The following is a 19972-nucleotide window of genomic DNA, read 5'->3' on the forward strand; positions in this document are numbered from 1 at the left end:
TATCTGCTATTTTTTAGTTTTTCCACACTGGGAAGAAATTTCTCCAGATTTCAAAGACTGTATCCTACACCTTGAACCTGAGGGGTTCAAAGACAATCATGTTCATCAGAAGTTGATAGTTAATTCAAGCAAAACAAGACTGTTTCATTAAAAATGTTCTTCTTAATGAGGTCATTAAAGGGTTGCCAAAAACTAACTCTTGGAAAAATCGAAATGCCAATAAATAAAGACTAGGCCCAACTGAAAAGTGAACCACACAGGTTCAGCAAATTCAAGGGCTTACGCTTAAATGTTTTGGAGGTTCATGATACCAGTAGAAAGATGTTTGGCCAACATCTGTGTACCATAAAAACTGTGCTCTGTCACAACCAATTAAATTGAAGAAAAACACTCCTAGGACATTCTGGGAATTGTATTTTGATGTATGAGAAACACAACTCAATATTTCAATTCCAACACTAACAATTTTAGTGATATTTTTCCCTCAGTTGGTTTAATAATTAAGATGGGGTGATATCTGGGTGAAGAGGTCTTGGTCTCTTGCGCACCCCACAACCCCCTACCCCCACCCAAACTTGTGGGCCTCAAATATTATCACCACCCCCTTTATGATACAGTAAACAACCTGTTTCTCAGAATAACTAATTAACATTGTAATTTCTCTTATAGAGAACAGTCAGTTCAGCAGACTCAAATTTCCCAATCACAATCCCAATCCAGTAAATCCAGCAAAGTGAAGCTTTGCTTACTGCAGGGAAAGTTTGGCACTAACGAGTCTGACATGTGCCACAATTATGAAGTGTAAAATCCCCCCCCCCCCCCCCAATTCATTTGAGAGCTGGTTATGGTGCAATTGAGGCAATATGCTCTGTATTAGTAAGAAAAAGTTTATGCTTCACCGTGATGGATGAGTAATTTTGTGGATAGGGTTGAAAAAGAGAGAGGGTGGGGTCTGGAGAGTGTTGTGGTCTAGTTCTAGATATTCCAGATCCCCTTCTGATCTCAAACTCTGGATGGTCTTCTGTCTTCACTACCAGATGACACCAGATAAAGTCTGTTCTTAATGGTTCTTAATCAGATAAATCAGCCTCTAGTTGAGTTCAAACATAATAATGGACTCTCACAAACTATATTTACAGGAAAAGAAAAATGTTTTCATGTTTCAAAGTGTCAGATAAAAACAGGAAAACATGCTATAATGTCAAACTTGTCAGGCTGATAATTGCCAGCACATTTACGAAAGGAAAGTTTAATTAGTTCTTCTGGTGTTAACACTGTGTAAAAAGTGCTTGTTCACCAATTTGAAAAAAAAAAAAAAAATCCAGATGTTGTAAAGACAAGAAGACAAGACGGGTGGTTATCAAATGTCATAAAGTAGGACATTTCCAGATTGTTATGCTTTCCGACCAAAAAGACAAATTCAAGATTGACCCCACAACAGAATCTTGTCTCCTAAAAAGATACTAAACCTTATTTGGAAACCTGAAGCGGATCTAATGAATGAAATACAAAGATGTACTCACTATGCAGTAGGCCACCAGGGCCCCCTGGACGAAGCCAGCCAACACATCAGTGGGGTGGTGCTTGTGATCAGAGACACGTGATAAGCCGGTGTAGAAGGCCATCATTAGCAAAGTGAACTGGAGGAGGGGCCTTAGGAGACGGGCTCCTCGCCACGTGAACCGAGACTGCAGGTAGAACTAAAATAAAATAAAAGAGATGGAAAGCAATTTAAACAATGGCAACATTAGTAGAACTTGTTTATATTAAAAACAGCTGAGAAATGTAAAAAAAGGGTAGAGCAATGAGAGAAAACCAAAGGCAGGTGAAGAAAAATAGAGTATTTGAGGGGTTGAGCAGAGAATAAGGAAAATAAAAATTTAACTGAAAAAAACTGACCCCCCCCCCCCCTTTCTGAGAACAGGAAGACTAATTAGGGTACGAAAACAAATGAATTGAGGGTTATAAAGACAAGGGGAGGATGGGGGTCAGGAGGACAAACTGTTGACGACGCTCCGGCGGCACATCAGTCCTAAAACCCTTCAAACTGAGTCAGTCAAGGACCCTGTACTCATCACCCTCCTTAAATCATCAATCACAACACAAGAAGGAAAACTTCCATTATGTTCGAAACCACAGCAGACAACAGACATCTCTGAAAAACAGACATCACCCTTACTCACAGACATTAACAGATAAACACACATGCACACACTCAGACAAGGCCCATAATGATCTGTTAGACAAAACAAACAATAGCCATCCTGAGCTTTGAGCTTCCAAGCGAAGGTGTGTACAAGGTCATGTCTAATTTCCTGAACAGCTCTCTCCTCACTCCAAAGGCATTGTGTTCATACAAAGGAAGGAATCCCTCCCTGAGGATGTTAGGGAGTTGGAGTTTCCTTACTGAATGAAGTTCTCAGACGATGCGAGAATGGGTGTGCCTGAACAAGCAGCTCATCGAATCTTCGCAAATTAACTTTTGATAAATGATTGGAGTTATTCACAGACACGACACCAAAGGTGACATCGTTTGGATGTCCGTTGTATTTAACAAAGCCAAAGATTACAAGCACCAATTATGTTCAACCTACCTCATAGGCAGTAAGACTGGATAAATAGAGGCCTCTTCAATCATTTTAAATTGATCTTATCTCGTAAAAACATCCCTCAGAACGGAAGGATGGTAGAGCGATAACCGTCTATGTGTTTATGTGTGGCTGTGCGTTTGTGTCTCAAATCGACTGGGATCCACATATGGCCTGCTGTCTCATTATTTCAATTTACATTGTGGCACAAAGCAGGAAGTCTTCAGAAATATGCTATAACACAACTTTCAGCCATTTTGCCTGATTCAGAAATCATTTCTTTCTCTCACACTACTGTTTATGAGCTGTTGGGTTTATAGGTGGTTAAATAGAAGAGCTAGATGTCACAGATGAAATGGAGATACTTCATGATTATATGGCTAAAGTTCATCTTAGACCAAACACAAATAAATTAAATTCATACTCGTGTTCATTTCGGTCCAGCTTGGCCTCAATGTTGGCAGCAATGAGGGAATTTCTAACCGAGGAGCTGTAGCAATTTCAACCAAAGACTTTCATACACTTGGCATTCCTATCCCTAAAAAAGTTCCTGCAGAGAACTTACAAACAAACGTGTCAATAAAGTCTTTGATCGGGCCATATAAATGCAATGGAATGTTCTTCAACCGCAGATCTGTGGCTTACGGAGACAGAGGTCTGTCTGCCTATGTCTGTCAGAGACTCACTCACATGACTGCAAACACAATTACGAAAGTGAATCAATAAATTAGGATTGTTAAAATGAAGAACATCCATCTGCATGAGTATTCCCTGTTTTTTTCCTTCCCTTTTTATGTAATATTCTTTGCCTTGAGATAAATTTTATTTTTACTGTTCAATTTATTTCTGAAGGCTTCCAGGGTTTTCGATTATAGTCAAGAGTTTTTCATCTAAATAAACCTAACAAATAAAAGCTATAAATAGATAAAATAGCAGTTTGGTTAAAAAAAATGGATGCCTAAGATCCAACAATGACATTCTTGTGCAACATTTGCTGTTGGAGCGAAGGAAGCATAATGCAGCACAAAGCATGGAATGTTATTGTCGTTTCACTTTAAAAAGTGTCCACAACACAAACAAGACAACTAGGGCCTCTGGATGACATCCGCCATATGCTCAGTTACACACAAATGAGGGGTGTTTAAAAGAATTCAGTTTCAGAAAAGAATTCAAGGTTATATATTTGTGTACAGACACAAACACACACAAACACATCATTAACATTAAGTATTTTTTCTTTGTATCAGCATTTGCGATATCCCTAATATAAATCTTTTCTACACTAAAATAGCAAAGAGAGAGTCCTGGTATATGTTGGGCTGTAAGAGGTCATGGAGGGGTGACGTTCGACACACAGGGATTCCAGCTGACGATGATCTCTAAAGCTGTAAGCCAGCATGTCTGAGTATGGAGATGTAGAGATGAGCTCTGTGACTTCTCCAAACTCTTAAATTGGCTCTTTTCCTCAGGGCAAGAGTGGGGTCCCTCTCCACACGTAGGCATCCAAGAGCTGATAAGAGCAGCGAAGCCTGAGGACCATCAGGGCTCAGATACAGCCCATCAAATCTGCCTCTTAGCGTCTTGCTATCAGAGCTCAGATAAGCCAAACGTGCCACAGACATTGCGATCAGAGACGATGCTGTGTGTATGGCTATCTCATCTCAGTGCTTTGTGAGGTGGTGGCAGCAGGAGTGGCAGACGGTGTGGTCTTAGATTCCTCAGCGACATCCAAACCCAAAACACATACACACGGCCTGTGCCCACATTAAGTAGTAACACAGCCTTTTGCAGATAAGATGCTCTGTCCTGCTGACAGTCTCCATTCAGTCCCTTCCCTGAAGGCAATATGGGTCTTATCATCAGATCTGATACAGAGGCATCAAATGGGACAATAGAAAAGATCCTGGTGGGATATTTAAGGATTAGTTCTCAAAAATTCTGTATTTTTACTTACATTCATGTTGTTCAAAAAAGGATAAGGATAAATTCTGAAGACTGTGCTATTGGTTCTATTAAAAAGTAAAAAATCTTCAGAAGTGATAGCTATATATGATGCACATAATGCTAGAACAAACCTCATCGGTTATCATGCTTCAAGCAAGTTGAGCTTCTGTTTGCCATATTCTATGTGCTCTCTATATTTTTTTTGATCAATGTTTATATGCGAATAAAAGCCTAAAGTTAATGTGTTCATTATATAAAGCGATCATCTTTAAAAGACTTGGATTTCAGTTCATTGTAATTGCATGGAAAAGAGTGTGTTCTGTGAAAGAAAGTCATACAGGTTGTTCATCTAAGCCCACCTATTGACTTCTTCAGGTCATACAAGCAGCCACGAAATTGCATGTTCAGTCCAACTTGGGATGGGAAACAGAAAAAGCAAGAGGTACCAAGATGTGGTACACTAAATCATGTAACTTTACAAAAAAAGTGAGTGTGAATAAAACTACACTTATTTGGCAATATTTTGATAGGAAAGGCAGGTCTTTTTCATGCTGCTGTTCATGGTTTTCTAAGTCATTCTGAAGTGTATTTGCACAGTTCTGGTAGAAAACAGTCAAACTTCACCACTGAAACCTTCTCTATCCTGATCTCAGGTCCAAAAACATTACAGCGAAGCCAACACAGCTTCACCACATGGTAATGACCATGAAATAAGCCAGAGAAATAAGCCTTTGAAAAATAACAGGTAAAAGATTTGCTTGTCAAAATGGGTTTGTGCCCGTTTCAACTCTTCCTTTGACCTTTTATCATTCACCGCCTCTTCTATTGGTCTCTATGGCAGACTTGAGCTTCATGTGTCACCATGTGTTCTGAGAAGTGCAGTGACACCACAGCCAAACCATGGAGTATGAGAAGGTCATACTGAGAGGCTAGGAAATAACTAGTTGGCTGCCCACAAAAAAAAACAAAAAAAAAAACACATACACTTGCTCTCCAGAACAAACTGATAGGCTGATACAACTCAATAAGCACATGAGGTTGACCAGTCACTCTGGTATTGAGCTGTATGGATATTGTGGTGCACTAAGGACCCCGAATACACCATCATTCAACTGCATAACCATGTGAGCTCCACTCATTCAGTTTAAAGTTTAGGACCTTAATCTCACTCACTGGCTTCTCTGCAAGAAGATACAGGAAAAGGCTGTGTAATGTGTCCTGCACTACCCTGATCCTCCAGTAGTTGGCGTTAAAAACAGTTATGCTGCTTAATATTTTTTGTCTGTTTTTTTAGGATTCTTTGAGGAGTATAAAGTTGAAAAGAACAGCATTTATTTGAAACAGAAATCTTTTGCAACATCATTATAAATTACTGACACTTTTAATCAATTTAATGCGTTCTTCCTAAACAAAAGTATTAATTACTTTAAAAACAAACAAAAAAATATAATTTGAATGTTATACTTATGTTAAATAAATAAAAAATGCAATACATTAAAAAAAATCTTTTTCATGTAATTTAATTTTCATACTTAATTTTTTATAACAATGGCAGTTGTGGTTTCTTAATACGCTTTGGCTGCTGCTTCAGAAAAAAAATACTACAGTTCGTTAAAAAGAAAATGTAATTACTTTGATCTAACAATGACAATGAGAAATCAATCATGGTTTGAATTTGTATTTTGCTTTAAAACTGACATTTATCTGCTGCACTGGTGAACATTTTACAGCTTGGTAGAAGTTTTCAACTTGCCTTAAAAATGCGAACCTTAAAACTACGGGGGAAAATACATAAATGCAGACGTAATGCAAATGTGTCTTGGTTACCATGTAACGATTATGGTGTGTATGGTGTATGGTTCATCGAAATGGATGACTGTCGTCATTGATGGAACAGGTGTGGGTTCTGTCTTGAGGTACTGTGCCATAATGACTCATTCGCCAATTTAGTGAGAACAAGGACGGTCTAGCTTTGACCTGGGTCATGTGTGTGCAAATAAAAGGAGATCACAAGACTAGTGTGAGCTCTCATTATGACTTCAGCGTCTGACCCATGAAGCATGACAGCTAGACTGAGATAATTACAGGGAGTGAAAGCAGGAAGGGGAAAGCTCCAGTCAATAAGACGGTATCGCTCGATATCCCTACTCAGAGAAAACTTTCCTTCACTTGTTTCTTTTGGTTCTTATTTCAGCTCTGTAATTTTGCTTATCATACTTTGTTCTTTGATATCTCAGAGCATTATTCTCTTGTTTTTAACTCTGAAGGCCAAGAGCAGATGGTACAACAATCTTAGAGAGTCACCTTGCATCTAACCATAATAGTCTATTTATACATTCACGTTTTATAATGGAGTAAGTACGCCGTAAGACATGTTGAAATCTGTTTTGAAGCTGGAAATTCAGCTTTTTAGGATCCTGTTTTTCGGGATGCTTGCATGACTAATGATGTGTAACACTAACTGACATCTCTCCTACCTTGGCTCCTACCGCGGCTAATCGTGATAGTTTAAAATACAGCAGGTTTATGAGTAAAAACTGATTGCTTTAGTCACAAAACACTCAACAGTAGCTGCCTGAGGTCTGGTTCTTAACATACCAGTGTTTTCAGTGTTTCAGCCGTCAGGCCCAGCTGTCAAAATCACACATTAATTTAATGGCTGTTTTGAGAGCATTAGAACGAACCCTGCATGAGTTTTAACAGACTTGTGGCCTCACACACACATATTCTCTATCACTCTCCTAATTCCATTTTTGCCTATTCTCAAATAATCTCTCAAAACACAGAGTGAACATCTGGCCACCTCCATTAGCAGAGCGGCTCCACCTCCTTCCATCTGAAAGAGTGAAAGGTGGAGGGGCCCATGGAGATGCTGATGATTTAGATGCAGGAAGAAAGGAGGAGATAATAGGGAGGAGAGTAGGGCATTGCGTGTGAAAGGGGGAACGTTTTGAAGCCTTTGAAAGAGGCTTTACATACAGTGAGAGACTCCGGGGAGGCTGAGTGAAATCTGGCTTTGTGTGTATGTAAAGCTATATTGAAGATTCTACATAATTAGAATTTAAAAAAAAAGAAGAAGAGTGTGACCCATTCAAAAAGAGAACAAAAATAAAGCATAAGGAATTAGAGAGAAATGAAGGAAAACTTCAGAGAGAAAGGAGGTCTATACAGCTGCACAAATAAAAACAGGTGGAGTGTGTCCATCTGGGGGATGAACAAGGAAAATAACAGTGACCCTCACAGGGTGAGGGGCGATAGAGGGTCCCCTTCTCATACTAGACATAACAGTCAAGAATGAACGGCTTTTTAGTAAATCAACAAAACCATGGCAGTGCATGTACTTACAGCCAGGTACAGCATGGTGTACATTGAAAATGAAGCATGTCCAGAAAAGAAGGATTTCCTGTAAAGAAATAAATGAGCATTTAATCCAAATGTTCATTTTAATTTTAAAATAAACACATCACATTTATTTACTTGGGAAGTTTCCGCCATTTAGTATATTTTGCAAATAAATACATAAACACAATTCTATAATGCTCAAGAAAAATTTACGTTCACTTGAGACATAACCGACTTTGTTTACATGAATACTCGCCAAGACAGGAATTTTGACACAATTATGTATGTATTTGAAAGTTCAAGTGCAATTAGCCGAGACAGAGAACTGAATTGAACTGAACAGAAACATCAAGCAATTACATGTACGTAACAGTCGCGTTACGAATACATGTCTATTCTCTGCTATCTGTAATATGAACTAGCCTATTAAAATCATTTCAGATATGCACATCGCGTTATGTACAAGTGATACATCGTGCAGCTCTTATCTACAATACAATATATGACATTTCTTCCTCTAGCTGAATTTTTCAACCAAAGCAAGGGAGCCCATGTGCATGTGAGTGCTAAATATCTCACCTGGCCTCTTGTACTTTGCTGGAATCTCCACGGCATGTGTATTGAATAATATATCCCAGAGAGCAGTTGATGGCAGAGTAGTCAGGCTGACAAACATCTAGGAAGTGCGGCCTCATCCGCCCAACCGAGACCTTGGCGATGTCTGTGAATGATTGGCTGACAGCGCAGCCGAAAATGAACACACCCACTTGTCTGTAAAGGCCGGAGACATATGGGTTTCCCATGAAAGATTTGGAGCCCTGGTTCAGGTAATGGATCCTGTAGCATTCGCCAATCACGATCTAGAGAACGGTTCATTTTCAAAGACAAAAGATTACTGACAGCTGAGATTGATACTACATACACGTTCTGTTCCAAAACTCGAAGAGAACAGCATATACGTATCCTTTGCGAAAAAGACAATCCAAATACTCAAAACTATCAACAAAAAATGTCAGTGCAATTAAAAAAGACAGATTTTACACGTGTGTGTTTATGTATTTTTATGCTTATTAGAGCATCAACATTTTTAGCTAAGCAACATGCTAACAATAAACTTTATTGAAATTAACTGAGCTGATCCAATTTGTGTGATGCTTGGCAAGTTGTTGCCTACGTATAGTGTTCCAAATCGCTCACTTATCAGGTTCCATGATGGTTAGGAGCCCTATATAGACACTAGAAAGCAAAGCAGTTCACTAGGTTTTGGAACAGAGCTAAAATTCCAGTAACATCATAAAATGAGGGTACATTTGTGAAGTCACCAAAAACATTAACATGTCACTGTATAATATCACAAGATTTCAGTGGTCAGGTCATGGTCATGCAGGGTGAGGTTAGATGTACATGCAAAATAGTTTGCTGTTAGGAAAGCACACTAATCAAAAAAGCAAGAAGAAATGAGGGAAAGAAATGAGGGAACGAGTAACGCGAGTTATGACTGAGCATGGCCTGCCTATTGCTGGTGATATTTTGATGATATGGAACATATTATGTTTCTAAAGGTTATGACTTTCATATGAGCAGTTTGAGCATGGGATTTTAAAACAGTGGTCTGCACCATTTGAAACCAATAGGACATAAATTAGAGAAGAGAGGCGTGGGCTATGAAGTACACAAACCATGCCTTAATGAGATATTTACTATCTCTCTTTTTTTCCCTCTTTAAACTGAAGTGAAACGCTGTTGTGTTGGTAGTGAAGAGTGGGGCTGCCTTCCCTGAGGCCTAACCAAACTAGGACTGGAGACACTGCTAATTAACTACAGCTGTGTGAGGGGTGCCAACACACACACACACACACACACACACACACATGAGAATTGCTGAGCATGGGAACATGTCTACTCCAGACAGTGAGACACGCATGTCTCCATATAGGATCTCAATGAAGTCATGGTTTGGTTTTATGGCAGTTTTCAGGGGCTCATACTTCAAGACCACTTCCCTCATCTTCACCACTTTGTTCCACAAGGGGCTTGTCTGGTATTGTGAATTTTTGTTTTGAGACAGTGTTTTGAAGTTTCACAAGTGCTAAAAAATAATTGCGCTATCTGGTTTGACATTGCATTCTTTCTTGTTCTTCGTTCTACATGTGTCCTGCAGGTGATTAGGTTCATTTGTGAAAGTTTAACCCTTCGCCAGCTGTCACAAAGTCTGTGAATGTCTACTAATTCAACACCTCGGCAGCAGTGGGGCAGTTTATTCTCTTATCCAGATGGATCTACACTATAAATTTTGAGAGTCTTTTTAATAATTTTTTTATTTTATTTAGCTTTAGTATTTAACAGTAACTTTGCATTGCTGTTTTTGAGTAACTTTTTTGAGAGAGAAAAAGTCAAACACAAAAAGAGCAATGCATCACAAAACATGCAGACAAAAGAAGACGGAACAGAAAAAAGAAAACGAGACTGAGACAGAAAGAGAGATAGAGATAGCCCTGACCATGATAAATCCCTTGATGTTGAGTTATTCAAATATTTTAAATGAAAAGATGGGATGGGGTGGACTGGTTAATGGATTTAAAAAGGATTTACTATATAGTTATTTATTTCTACAGTTATTCGACTTATCTAATAGGGGATGAGGGATGTAGATGGGAAGTTTATATGAATCAGTGGTAGATTTATATGAATATATATAAGAGAATAACTTACAGAGAGGATGGCAATTAGAATGCCAGCGGCACAGAGCACGGCATCGCTTATGGTGTCCCCGTTTTTATACGGGTACTGGATGGACTGGTCACTGCAGTAAAACCCGCGATGGTACGGCTCGATTGTGCTAGTTTCAATTATCAGGAAAGGCAGGCCAGCTACAGCGAAACACACACACAAACACACACACACACACACACATAGAGATAGAGAAGAGGGGAGAGAGAGAAAGAGAGAGAAATTTCAGGTCAGTCACAGAAAGACACACGCAGATAGCGGCACGGCACAGCATAGCACAGCACACGGCAACCGAGGATTATGGGAAAAACCAGGCAGGGGAGGGGGGTCTGACATGGTAGCTCGGTTTCTGAGAGAGTGCACGGCTAAATATAGTTGATGTCTGCCTATGATTCGTACAATGCACGAGCAGTTTCTGCTACATAACAGCTATAAAATATAATGACTCTCTCAAAAGACTTGATTTCCCATGCAGTCACCCCACTCCCCTGGCCCCATATCCCCTGTCTGAGGCCCCTCTCTGGGGCACTTACGCTGGCAATGGGCAGGAGCAGGCCCACGGCTGTCAGCACAGAAGAAGGCACAGTGCTGCTTTTATAGGCGTAGCGGATACTGTCGTCCGCGCAGTAGAACCCTCGCTGGTACGGCTGCACTGTCGATTTATGCAACACCATCGAAGGCAGCATGACTACGCAAAAAACACACACAGACCCCATAGGGCGTGTCATGATACACACTTACCTGAGAGGGCAGGGATGTTTCACATGACTTGTGTTCATGAAGCGTAATATAGAGTAAAAAATACACTGCAAAATCAGTACTAGTTTTTATTTATTTTTTATTTTATTTTTATTTTTGCCAACTGGCAATATTCTTTTCTTATTTTGAAGCATACTTCTGATTTATAAATGCTTAAAAATAAACTTAATTCAAGATATATTCTTTGAAACTAAATATTGCAACTCAAGTAAACTGACCTTGTTTAAAGGATTTTTTTAAATGTTTTTATTGTAAAAAATATATATACTGATTGCAGTGTAAAAAGCATGAAAACTAAGTGCAAAAAAGCCTTACAACTAAGCAAAATAGCATTAGATGTTAAAGGAACTGAAGAACTGATGAAATTAATTGTTAACTAAAATCGACACCAACAGGCAAACTAGGAAGTTCTTCTAGCCTTTATCTAATCTTCTAAACAAAGCATTAGCTTAAAGTGCTGCTACTACAAGAGCCGTGTACACACAACCTCACAGAGCACAAATAATGTACTGTGTATCCAATACACATTGTCTTGAAGTGACAGTTTGCGTGTTTGCTAATTAAGTAATTTGCGAAGCAGCACAATAGCAAGAGAAGATTCCCTTCCCTTTTGCTCGGGTTCAGTGCTATTGTCAGAGCAAAGTAGCTTAACAGCTAAAGACAATGCAGCCTAACGCCATTAAGCAAAGCTTTAACACAAACAACACTGTATGTAGAGCTTCAGAGAACTAATTCATTACAGATAAGACCTTAAAATGAACACCAAACCAATCAAAGTCTAGCATTCCTTGTTTCTTTGGTTTTATAGGCTAGTTTTATTGAGGGATTCCAATTGTAAAGGGTAATGTTGGGTTTTAACAAGAACAAGGGTGAAAGATGCCTTTTCAGTGAGAACGTTGGTAATTCGGGATCAGTGTGATTTGTTAAAGTCCTTTTCCAAACCTAGTGAGCTGTCTTGCTTTCTACATTTGCATTTACATCCTAACAATAATGAAACCTGCACTGTAAAAAAAAAAAAGAAAAGAAAGAAAGTTGTTTCAACTTTAAAAAAGCAAGTGTTCGTGCTGCCTTAAAAATTTAAGTTTAGTACACATGAAATGTTAAGGTGTACTACGTTACAACTTGGATATTCAAGTTGCCTAAACGTACATTTTTAAGGCAGCACAAACACTTAAAGTTGAATTTTTTAATTGGAACAATCTACATAGGCAACATCATACAAATAACACTCAATTAATTCTAATAGAGTTTGATGTTAGCATGTTGCTAAGCTAACAACAACACTTTGACAATTGTAAATATACAAAACATAAAATATGATTAAAGTTTGGGCTTAAGGATTTAGCCAAAAAAAGTTATGGAGGTACCATAATGTTGTTGCCTATTTGGAAGAACTTACATTGGGATTGAGACTATGATGCTTCATAGATAGCTGGCTCACTAGGGTTTGGAACAGAGATAGTATGTGTACATTTTGGAGACCGAGTATGTTGATCTTTCAGGTTCACTTGTGGTTTTGCTAAAACATTTTCATAACAGTTCGGTTCATGTATTTTTGCTTCACGAGAGAACTATAATGGAGACACTTTTTGTGGTTGAAAGAAGACTGAAGACTTATGCTGAGGAGGGTTTCCCTTGGTATGGACAACAAACTACATGCATATTAGTTTGGTATGCATCTAAACCATTGTATTTTTTCTTTAAGGAAAGAGATAGATGCCTGGGAACTCAGCCCAAAATGGCCGACTCATTAAAATGTCACACGTCCAGCAAAACACACGTCAGCTGTCATCATCTAGCCAAGAGCGGGGAAAATAAATACATATTTTCAAATCAAAGCAAACTAAACATCAGACTCAAAGTTGTGGTGGGAGCTTTGAAAAGTTCCCCTTTAAGGATTGTAAAACGTGTGAATAGCAAGAAAAACAAAGATTAGCTTACGCCGACCACCCAAATGTCTGGAATGGTGTTTGGAGCAAAAGAGAGAAGGGGGCGTATGCGTTTTTTGTGGTTGGCGAGAGAGGAGACTGCAGCCGTGGTGACTGATTCGTATAACACACACATACTCACACACATATACATTCATACAATAAACCAAACCTTTAATATGTAAGATCAGACCACTGGGAACAAGCACATTTTGAAAAACAACGTTCCTCGATCTTCCCTCAGGGCCTCTTTGCTTTTCTTTGATAGCAAATATACTTATTCCTCAAAGTCTTAAGTGCAGAAGGAAACATATTCAAACATGTTCAAAGGAACATCATGTTGTGGTTTTTAGACATAAGGTTGTCTACAACATAAGCTACTTCATTTACATGTGGTCAAACACCTCTGTCCTTTTTCTGCTTTCAGACGAATAAGCAATACCAGAAATAAAGGCTGTAGACACTTTTAACAGCTGCAAAAATAAAGGGCTTTGGGAGTTTGTAGGGTTTTCTCACAGGTGCTTGAGTTGGGGACGGTCAAAGAAACGTGCTTAGCCAATTCAATCCCGGGGTTTGAGACTGGGTGGAGGAAATCCATGGACCTAGGGTACATATGCAGACATGGACGCACATTCCTCTCTGGCACTGCTTGTGATGTTTTCAGATTTGCTCTGACCACAAGGCCAAATACACTTAGAATGTCTGGAAAAAGCCAAGTGCTAGTGATCATATTTCATCATATGCGCACGCATGCACATACAGACAACGCATACTGTTTCTATTTCTGCCAGGGTGTGTGTATATCTGCATAGGTATGCAGATGGATAACACATCTGTTACATGTGTTCTCTTTATTTAGAATGAGATTTTGTAACTTGTTAATATCCATTTATATTTAAAGTAGTTTTTTTCTCACTGGAAAAGTAGACCAAAACTATGATTTATTAATTAGTAAAAAAAAAAAAAAAACTTTTGTTGTAGGGGGGATTAAATATGGTTTGTACTAGCTAAATTGTTCTGAAATGTGTGTTTGTGTATGAAGATCTCCACATTAATCCCATGTGGAAGTGAAAAGCCTTCCGTCTGTGCCCAATGATGTTGGCAGAGAGCCCGCGTCATGCCAGCATGCCGTTGTTCTACAGCCCATGTCATCACCACGAGAGAGGCCTGGTATGCTGAGACTCTCCTCATTCTTCTCTTATCCTTTCTCACTCTTCAGCAATAAAGGACAATCTTCATTCCAAGAGACACAATCTGAAGAGCAGCTTTACTCAACACACTCAAAAGACTTGAAGGTAGTCAAGCTGTTAAGTGTTGAGCCGGGGTGCTTATGTAAGAGACACAGGTTTGAATGTGGTCCAGATCTCATCATCTCCTCTCTGGAAAATGCATACAGACTTTGTGATCGAAGTTTCTGATCAAAAGGCACAAATTACAGACCATTTTATCATGGTCATCTAACTACACTGATCATCTAACTAACTTGTTCTGAAGTGCTTCAAACAAAGCTCTGAAGATCTTCCAAAGGTTCAATGCCACAATCCTGACAAACTGAGGCTTGGACTAGAAGTAATATGTTTTAAATCTACTGTAACTCTCACTACTTAAACTTCCTGTTACAACAGTAACTATGAGAGACTGAAAGAAAGAGGCAAGGGAGGAAACCAGTAGTCTGTGCGTAGTTAATTAAATAGAAATCAATTCAGTCTGATTCACAATGGACCCATGGCCACAGTTAAAGAGAGGTGACCTTACAGAGACAAAGAAGTAGCTGTCTAATTAAACAGCTCTTATCAAATCCTCATGTCAGGGAAGCCATGTGAGAAATATTAAATGCTTAACTTTTGCCAAACAGACCAATGTCCTTATCAAGACGAACTTAGTGTCTGATATCACCACATTTCAATTGTGAAAGTCAATGTGCAAATTATACAATGACTTTTGTGGTGCCACTGTTATTCAGACTATGTTACTTACTAAGTAACTTACTGTTTATGGGTTTCTCTCACAAATGTCTAAATTGTAAATGAACTGTGTTTTTCAGGGTTATTTACATGTTACATCAGTATTGTACATTTTCAGGAAAAAATATTTTGCTTTAATATTTTGACCATTTTAACACATTACTTTCATATTAAACAACAACCTAATTAGGGAGTACAGACCCCTCTCACCCCTCCTGGTCAGAGAGTTTGTCATATGGCTCTTTGCAACTGGGTTCAGTGCATATAAACTCTCCATTCAGTCTCTGACTTAATGCTCAATATGAGTGTAATGAAACAATGGGTCCAAAATCTATTGGGACCTTGAGCACCACAAAACAATTATGAGTGGGTGGTAGAGTGGTGCATTGTGGGGGAAATGTTTCTATTTGCGTTATCAGATGTGGGCATGCAGCTTTTCTGCTCTCAGAAGGGGAACGGCTAGACACCAGTCAGTCGCTACTGGCAACCACTGAACCAGCTCTTCACTGAACCAACCACAGCTGCTAATAGGCCAGAATGGAAATCATTTGTAGAAATCAATGTTTATATAAGAAATGGGATGATTCTTATTGGAGACAATTGCCTGGAGGAAAACTGTGTTTGTGTGTCTGCTGCAAGATTACATTGATAGATCTTTTGTTCACTTGTGAAAATGTGTGAGAGATTGTGGCATAATGCTTACAGCTTTGATTGCTTATTTTTTTTCCAACTAGGTCACGGCCACTAGAAAAAAGTCACTGGAAGTAATGCAGTCTGACAGAACCACACAATGTCAAGCCAAAGTTACTTGTTAAACAACTTATTAAAGATGAAGAGAGTGATTTCTGTCACTAACGAAATTAAAAAAATGATCCCCCATAAGCCATTGGATATGTGAAAAAGCAAGTCACACCCCAATCTAACGCCACTGGTTGACCCATTGTTGCTGTCTGGCTGGTTGGAATGTTCAAACAAACTATTTTCTGATGGCACAAATCTTAAAAACATTTTTTTTTTTGGTATAACTAGACTTCTACCAATAAGGTAGGCTACCTGTTGCGGAACCTTAAACCATTTGGACTTGCAGTACTCCCAAAACTGCAGTACGAAATAACTGAAATGTTTGACCTTTCCTTCATAGCTTCTAAAAGCTTCTTGCTCGAAAGGAAGTAGTGGTAATGATTTCATGATGGGGTGAAAGTGAACTGAATTGTGAAGCAGAATCAGCGAATGACTATCAAAGGCCGATCTGTCATTGTTGGGACAAAGATTCATTGCTGAATAGGAATAAAGCTTTGTGAAGAAATGTGTATGCAGGAAAGGCCTTCTCCTGACAGGGGCTGTCTGGCCTCCAAAAAGGAGTGCACACAGAGGTCCTAACTCTGAGGTGTCAACTCTCTTTTGAATAAACGTGCAAAAGCACAAACACAATAAAACACGTATACACGTTTAAGTCCATTAGATACACAAAGCAGGACCAAGTTAGATCAGCAGTAAAACAGGAGGTAAGAACACTGATGTAGCGTGACTATGCATGTGTAATGGAGGCCTGAGGTAAGCTAACGAAGTACAAATTTTGAAATGTGGTAGAAAATAGAGAGAGATACTCTGAAATAGAGACCACAATTACCACAATACATTCTAGCCAAGTCTCTTCATAATGTGAGCCCCTGTCATGCATATTATGTCTTCCTGTAGCTAGTGTGGAGAGATACCACAAAACAAAATGTCACGAATCAAAGACACGCTTATAGGCTGCAAAGGGAAAGGCCTAGTCATATGATGTAAGATAAGTAAGGGTGTTTTCCATGCTTTTTAGTCTGTATGAGCTTATCTTCCAAATTGCTCATTTACCGCTTGAGTCAGACAACACCAGGCTTCTATTACATAATTAAACATAAAATAAATGAAGGAAATGGTTTTAGATAGATTATGATAGAAGTTGATCCATGAATGGCAACTTCTGGAGTTTTAATTTACTCATAGGTAGCATCTTGTGAAACGTGTGCCAGAACTAAGATGTCAAGGTTTGGTTGGCTAGCATAGCTAACATCATTAGCCAACTCAACTGCCTTTGAGAAGAATGGGAATGCTAACATATCTTTCTCCAGGTATTATAGACTTCCTTGGTCAGAACTTTGTTCTCAGCACTTCAGGTTCTTTTGTAACTCTTGGCTGGAGAACATGTTGGTCAATACACCCTTGAACTTGTAGCCTGAGTCCCAATTAGACACAATGAGTCTGGGGTGAACTTGATTCATAACGAACCTGATATGAGGAAAGACCTTTACAACGCTTTCAAACTACAATGGCAACAATCAGGACTACACCTAGAGGAAACAATGCACACATGACAGTATGCAAGAAAAGAATAATTTTAGATACAAGCATATCCTCTGAGGCCCTACGGGTGACGTGAGGGTTTGTCGTTTAGCTCCATTGATGGCTTTATCATTAGTGATCAGCAAAGGGCTTGTGGCCAGGCCCTTCACACAATGTGAGAGCCTGTGGAGGATGCAGAGTGAGAGAGAACGGGCATGGTAACCCCTGTGGGAATCTGTTGAGAATGAGTGGCTCACTGCCAGCTCTCATGAGACTCTCACTGGCTGAAAGACTGAAGCCGAACACAGAAGAGAAATCCACCCCTGCTGGGAACAAGGGAAATGTAAGAGGAGGGCTTTATTAATCACTGAGAGAAAGGTAAATGAGGGAGGAAGACAGGGCAAGAGAAAGTGAGGGTGGTCATTGAAATCTAATGCAATGCTACAGCATGAAGCATACTGTATATTTAGATCAGAGTGTGTGAGGACAAAGGTATATAATACCTGAAAAAAGCTTTATCAGCAGTTGTTCAGCTGGCGCAGGACCCTATGGAAGTCGTTGATTTGAAATTTGCCAATTTTGCTCATAGATGCTCAGTTCTGGAGGCAATTACTTATGAACCAAAAACCTGAACCGTATGAATAATTACTCTAGAGAAGCAGGATATTGCGTCACGACAATTCGGATGTGGTGCTTTGTTTCACCACAAGAATGTGCATGCGCCCAAACATTTCACTGCATTGATCTAAATGGCAACCAAACCCTTTGCAGTGCTCCTCTGAGTCTACACTTGTAAAAGATCGAGGCACAAAACAACAAATGGGACACCCTACAGCTTTCTGGACTTTATGGCATTCGAAGAAATGCAAGTCTGCAAGACTGATCAAGTGTGCCATTTGGGACAGGGCCTTAGCATAACTTGGTTTGTATTTAGTAAGTCCCGAAGCCATGCTAACCGTTCAGACCTTGACCCCTTGGTGAGGACATGCCATTTATAAAATGTTCTGCACTTGCTCACTGGAATGAGAACGCCCTGTGTGGGATTCTTCAGAAGTCAGAGATGCATTTCAAACTTGATTGACATTTCCGAAACACCCACACAGATCCATTCTGACTTCCAGGCACATATACCACAAAACCCACCCAGACTAAACACTAAAACAAACACAAAAGTACACACAGGGAGATTAACGTTCTATGTCACCTTTGACCCATGAGCCCTGACCTCTGGAATGTGTGGTTTGGTCTTAGTAGCACCCTGCACGTGGTCTCTCTCACTGACCCGCACACTAAACCTATACCCATGACCCATAACTTACAGATTTTCATGTCAGAAATAGACTATTTCTGATAAACAGAGTAACACAGTCCGATACAGATGAATGTCGTTCAACCCAGACCTACTAACCCCATTTCCTTCTGACCTACCCGGTCAAATCATCAATACTAATAATATCTGTGTCTATCAGTTCGCCCAAACACTATGCACTGCCCAATTTTTGTGCAGTATTTATTATGTTGTCTCCAAAAAGCTGGCGCAAAGTAACAAAATTACAGCTAATCTGAAAATGATTAATCATTCAGGTATATGAAGCGCAATTTTGTACCAATGCCATTTCATCTTGGCCAGAGGTACTCTGTGCAACATTAAAAAACAAGAAATTGACTAATTGTTTGCCACTTGTTACAGGAGCATTCTTTACTACATCATGCTTGGTTAGGATACATTTTGAAGAAAAAACATCATGTGAATTTTTATTTTGTTTGTGACAGAGACTTCACTGTGTTTTTCATAATTGTGTGTGCGAGGGAGCACTGCTGTCACTGTGTTCTCTGCTATCTCACACACCAGCGCCACTCCGTTAGCTTTGTCTATGCAAGCTGCTGAGGTCAGCAAAGCTGTGCTCATTGGCAATCCTACCTTTCTCACTCTCTCAATACATTAGATAGGCTCTGGGGCAGGGCCCCAGTTCAAAACATGTGCTTACGCACAGCAATTTTTACTCACGGAAATCGATGCCAGGGTCATGCCTTTTCACATGGGCATCCAAGTGGGCAGCCTTTTGGGGGCCTGATAGCACTGTATGCAAAACACTAGAACTGTGTCTAAAATCACCCCATACTCTTACATAATGCCCGATTTTGAGGTGTCATTTGTAATGGTGTGTTAAATGTTCTTCAAGGAACCAGCAATGCCAATAAAGAACCTTTATTTGTATGAGTGAATACAGGGGAATATTTCAAATTCAGCCTAGGGCTTTGTTTCGTATGCATACTTGTGTACAGTATCATCACTTTCAGATGAATGCATATCGAAAAATCAAGTGCCAGCTTCAACCTTGCATTCCTCTGGACTTTTCATTAACTGAAAACCTAAAAAGAGATATCTATTTCT

The 19972-nt window shown here is 39.4% G+C and overlaps 1 protein-coding gene across 2 annotated transcripts in view; it reads right to left on the reverse strand.

Annotated features, from left to right (window-relative positions):
- The window catches only part of plpp3 (phospholipid phosphatase 3), a 38552-nt gene that overhangs the window by 8064 nt on the left and 10516 nt on the right, over positions 1 to 19972 (reverse strand). The window contains exons 2-5 of one of the 2 annotated variants that reach the window (XM_077220744.1): positions 11138 to 11292; positions 8454 to 8734; positions 7878 to 7935; positions 1524 to 1700 (exon numbers count right to left, since the gene is read on the reverse strand). In XM_077220744.1, the coding sequence (XP_077076859.1) occupies positions 1524 to 1700; positions 7878 to 7935; positions 8454 to 8734; positions 11138 to 11292 (671 nt within the window). Of the gene's footprint in view, positions 1 to 1523; positions 1701 to 7877; positions 7936 to 8453; positions 8735 to 10586; positions 10745 to 11137; positions 11293 to 19972 lie in introns of both variants that reach the window. The other variant, XM_077220743.1, reaches the window with a different exon arrangement.

This window comes from Siphateles boraxobius, unplaced genomic scaffold (genome assembly GCF_051911475.1).
Source record: "Siphateles boraxobius isolate OS27281-9 unplaced genomic scaffold, OSU_SipBor_1 8, whole genome shotgun sequence".
In the NCBI taxonomy this organism is placed as follows: Eukaryota; Metazoa; Chordata; class Actinopteri; order Cypriniformes; family Leuciscidae; genus Siphateles; species Siphateles boraxobius.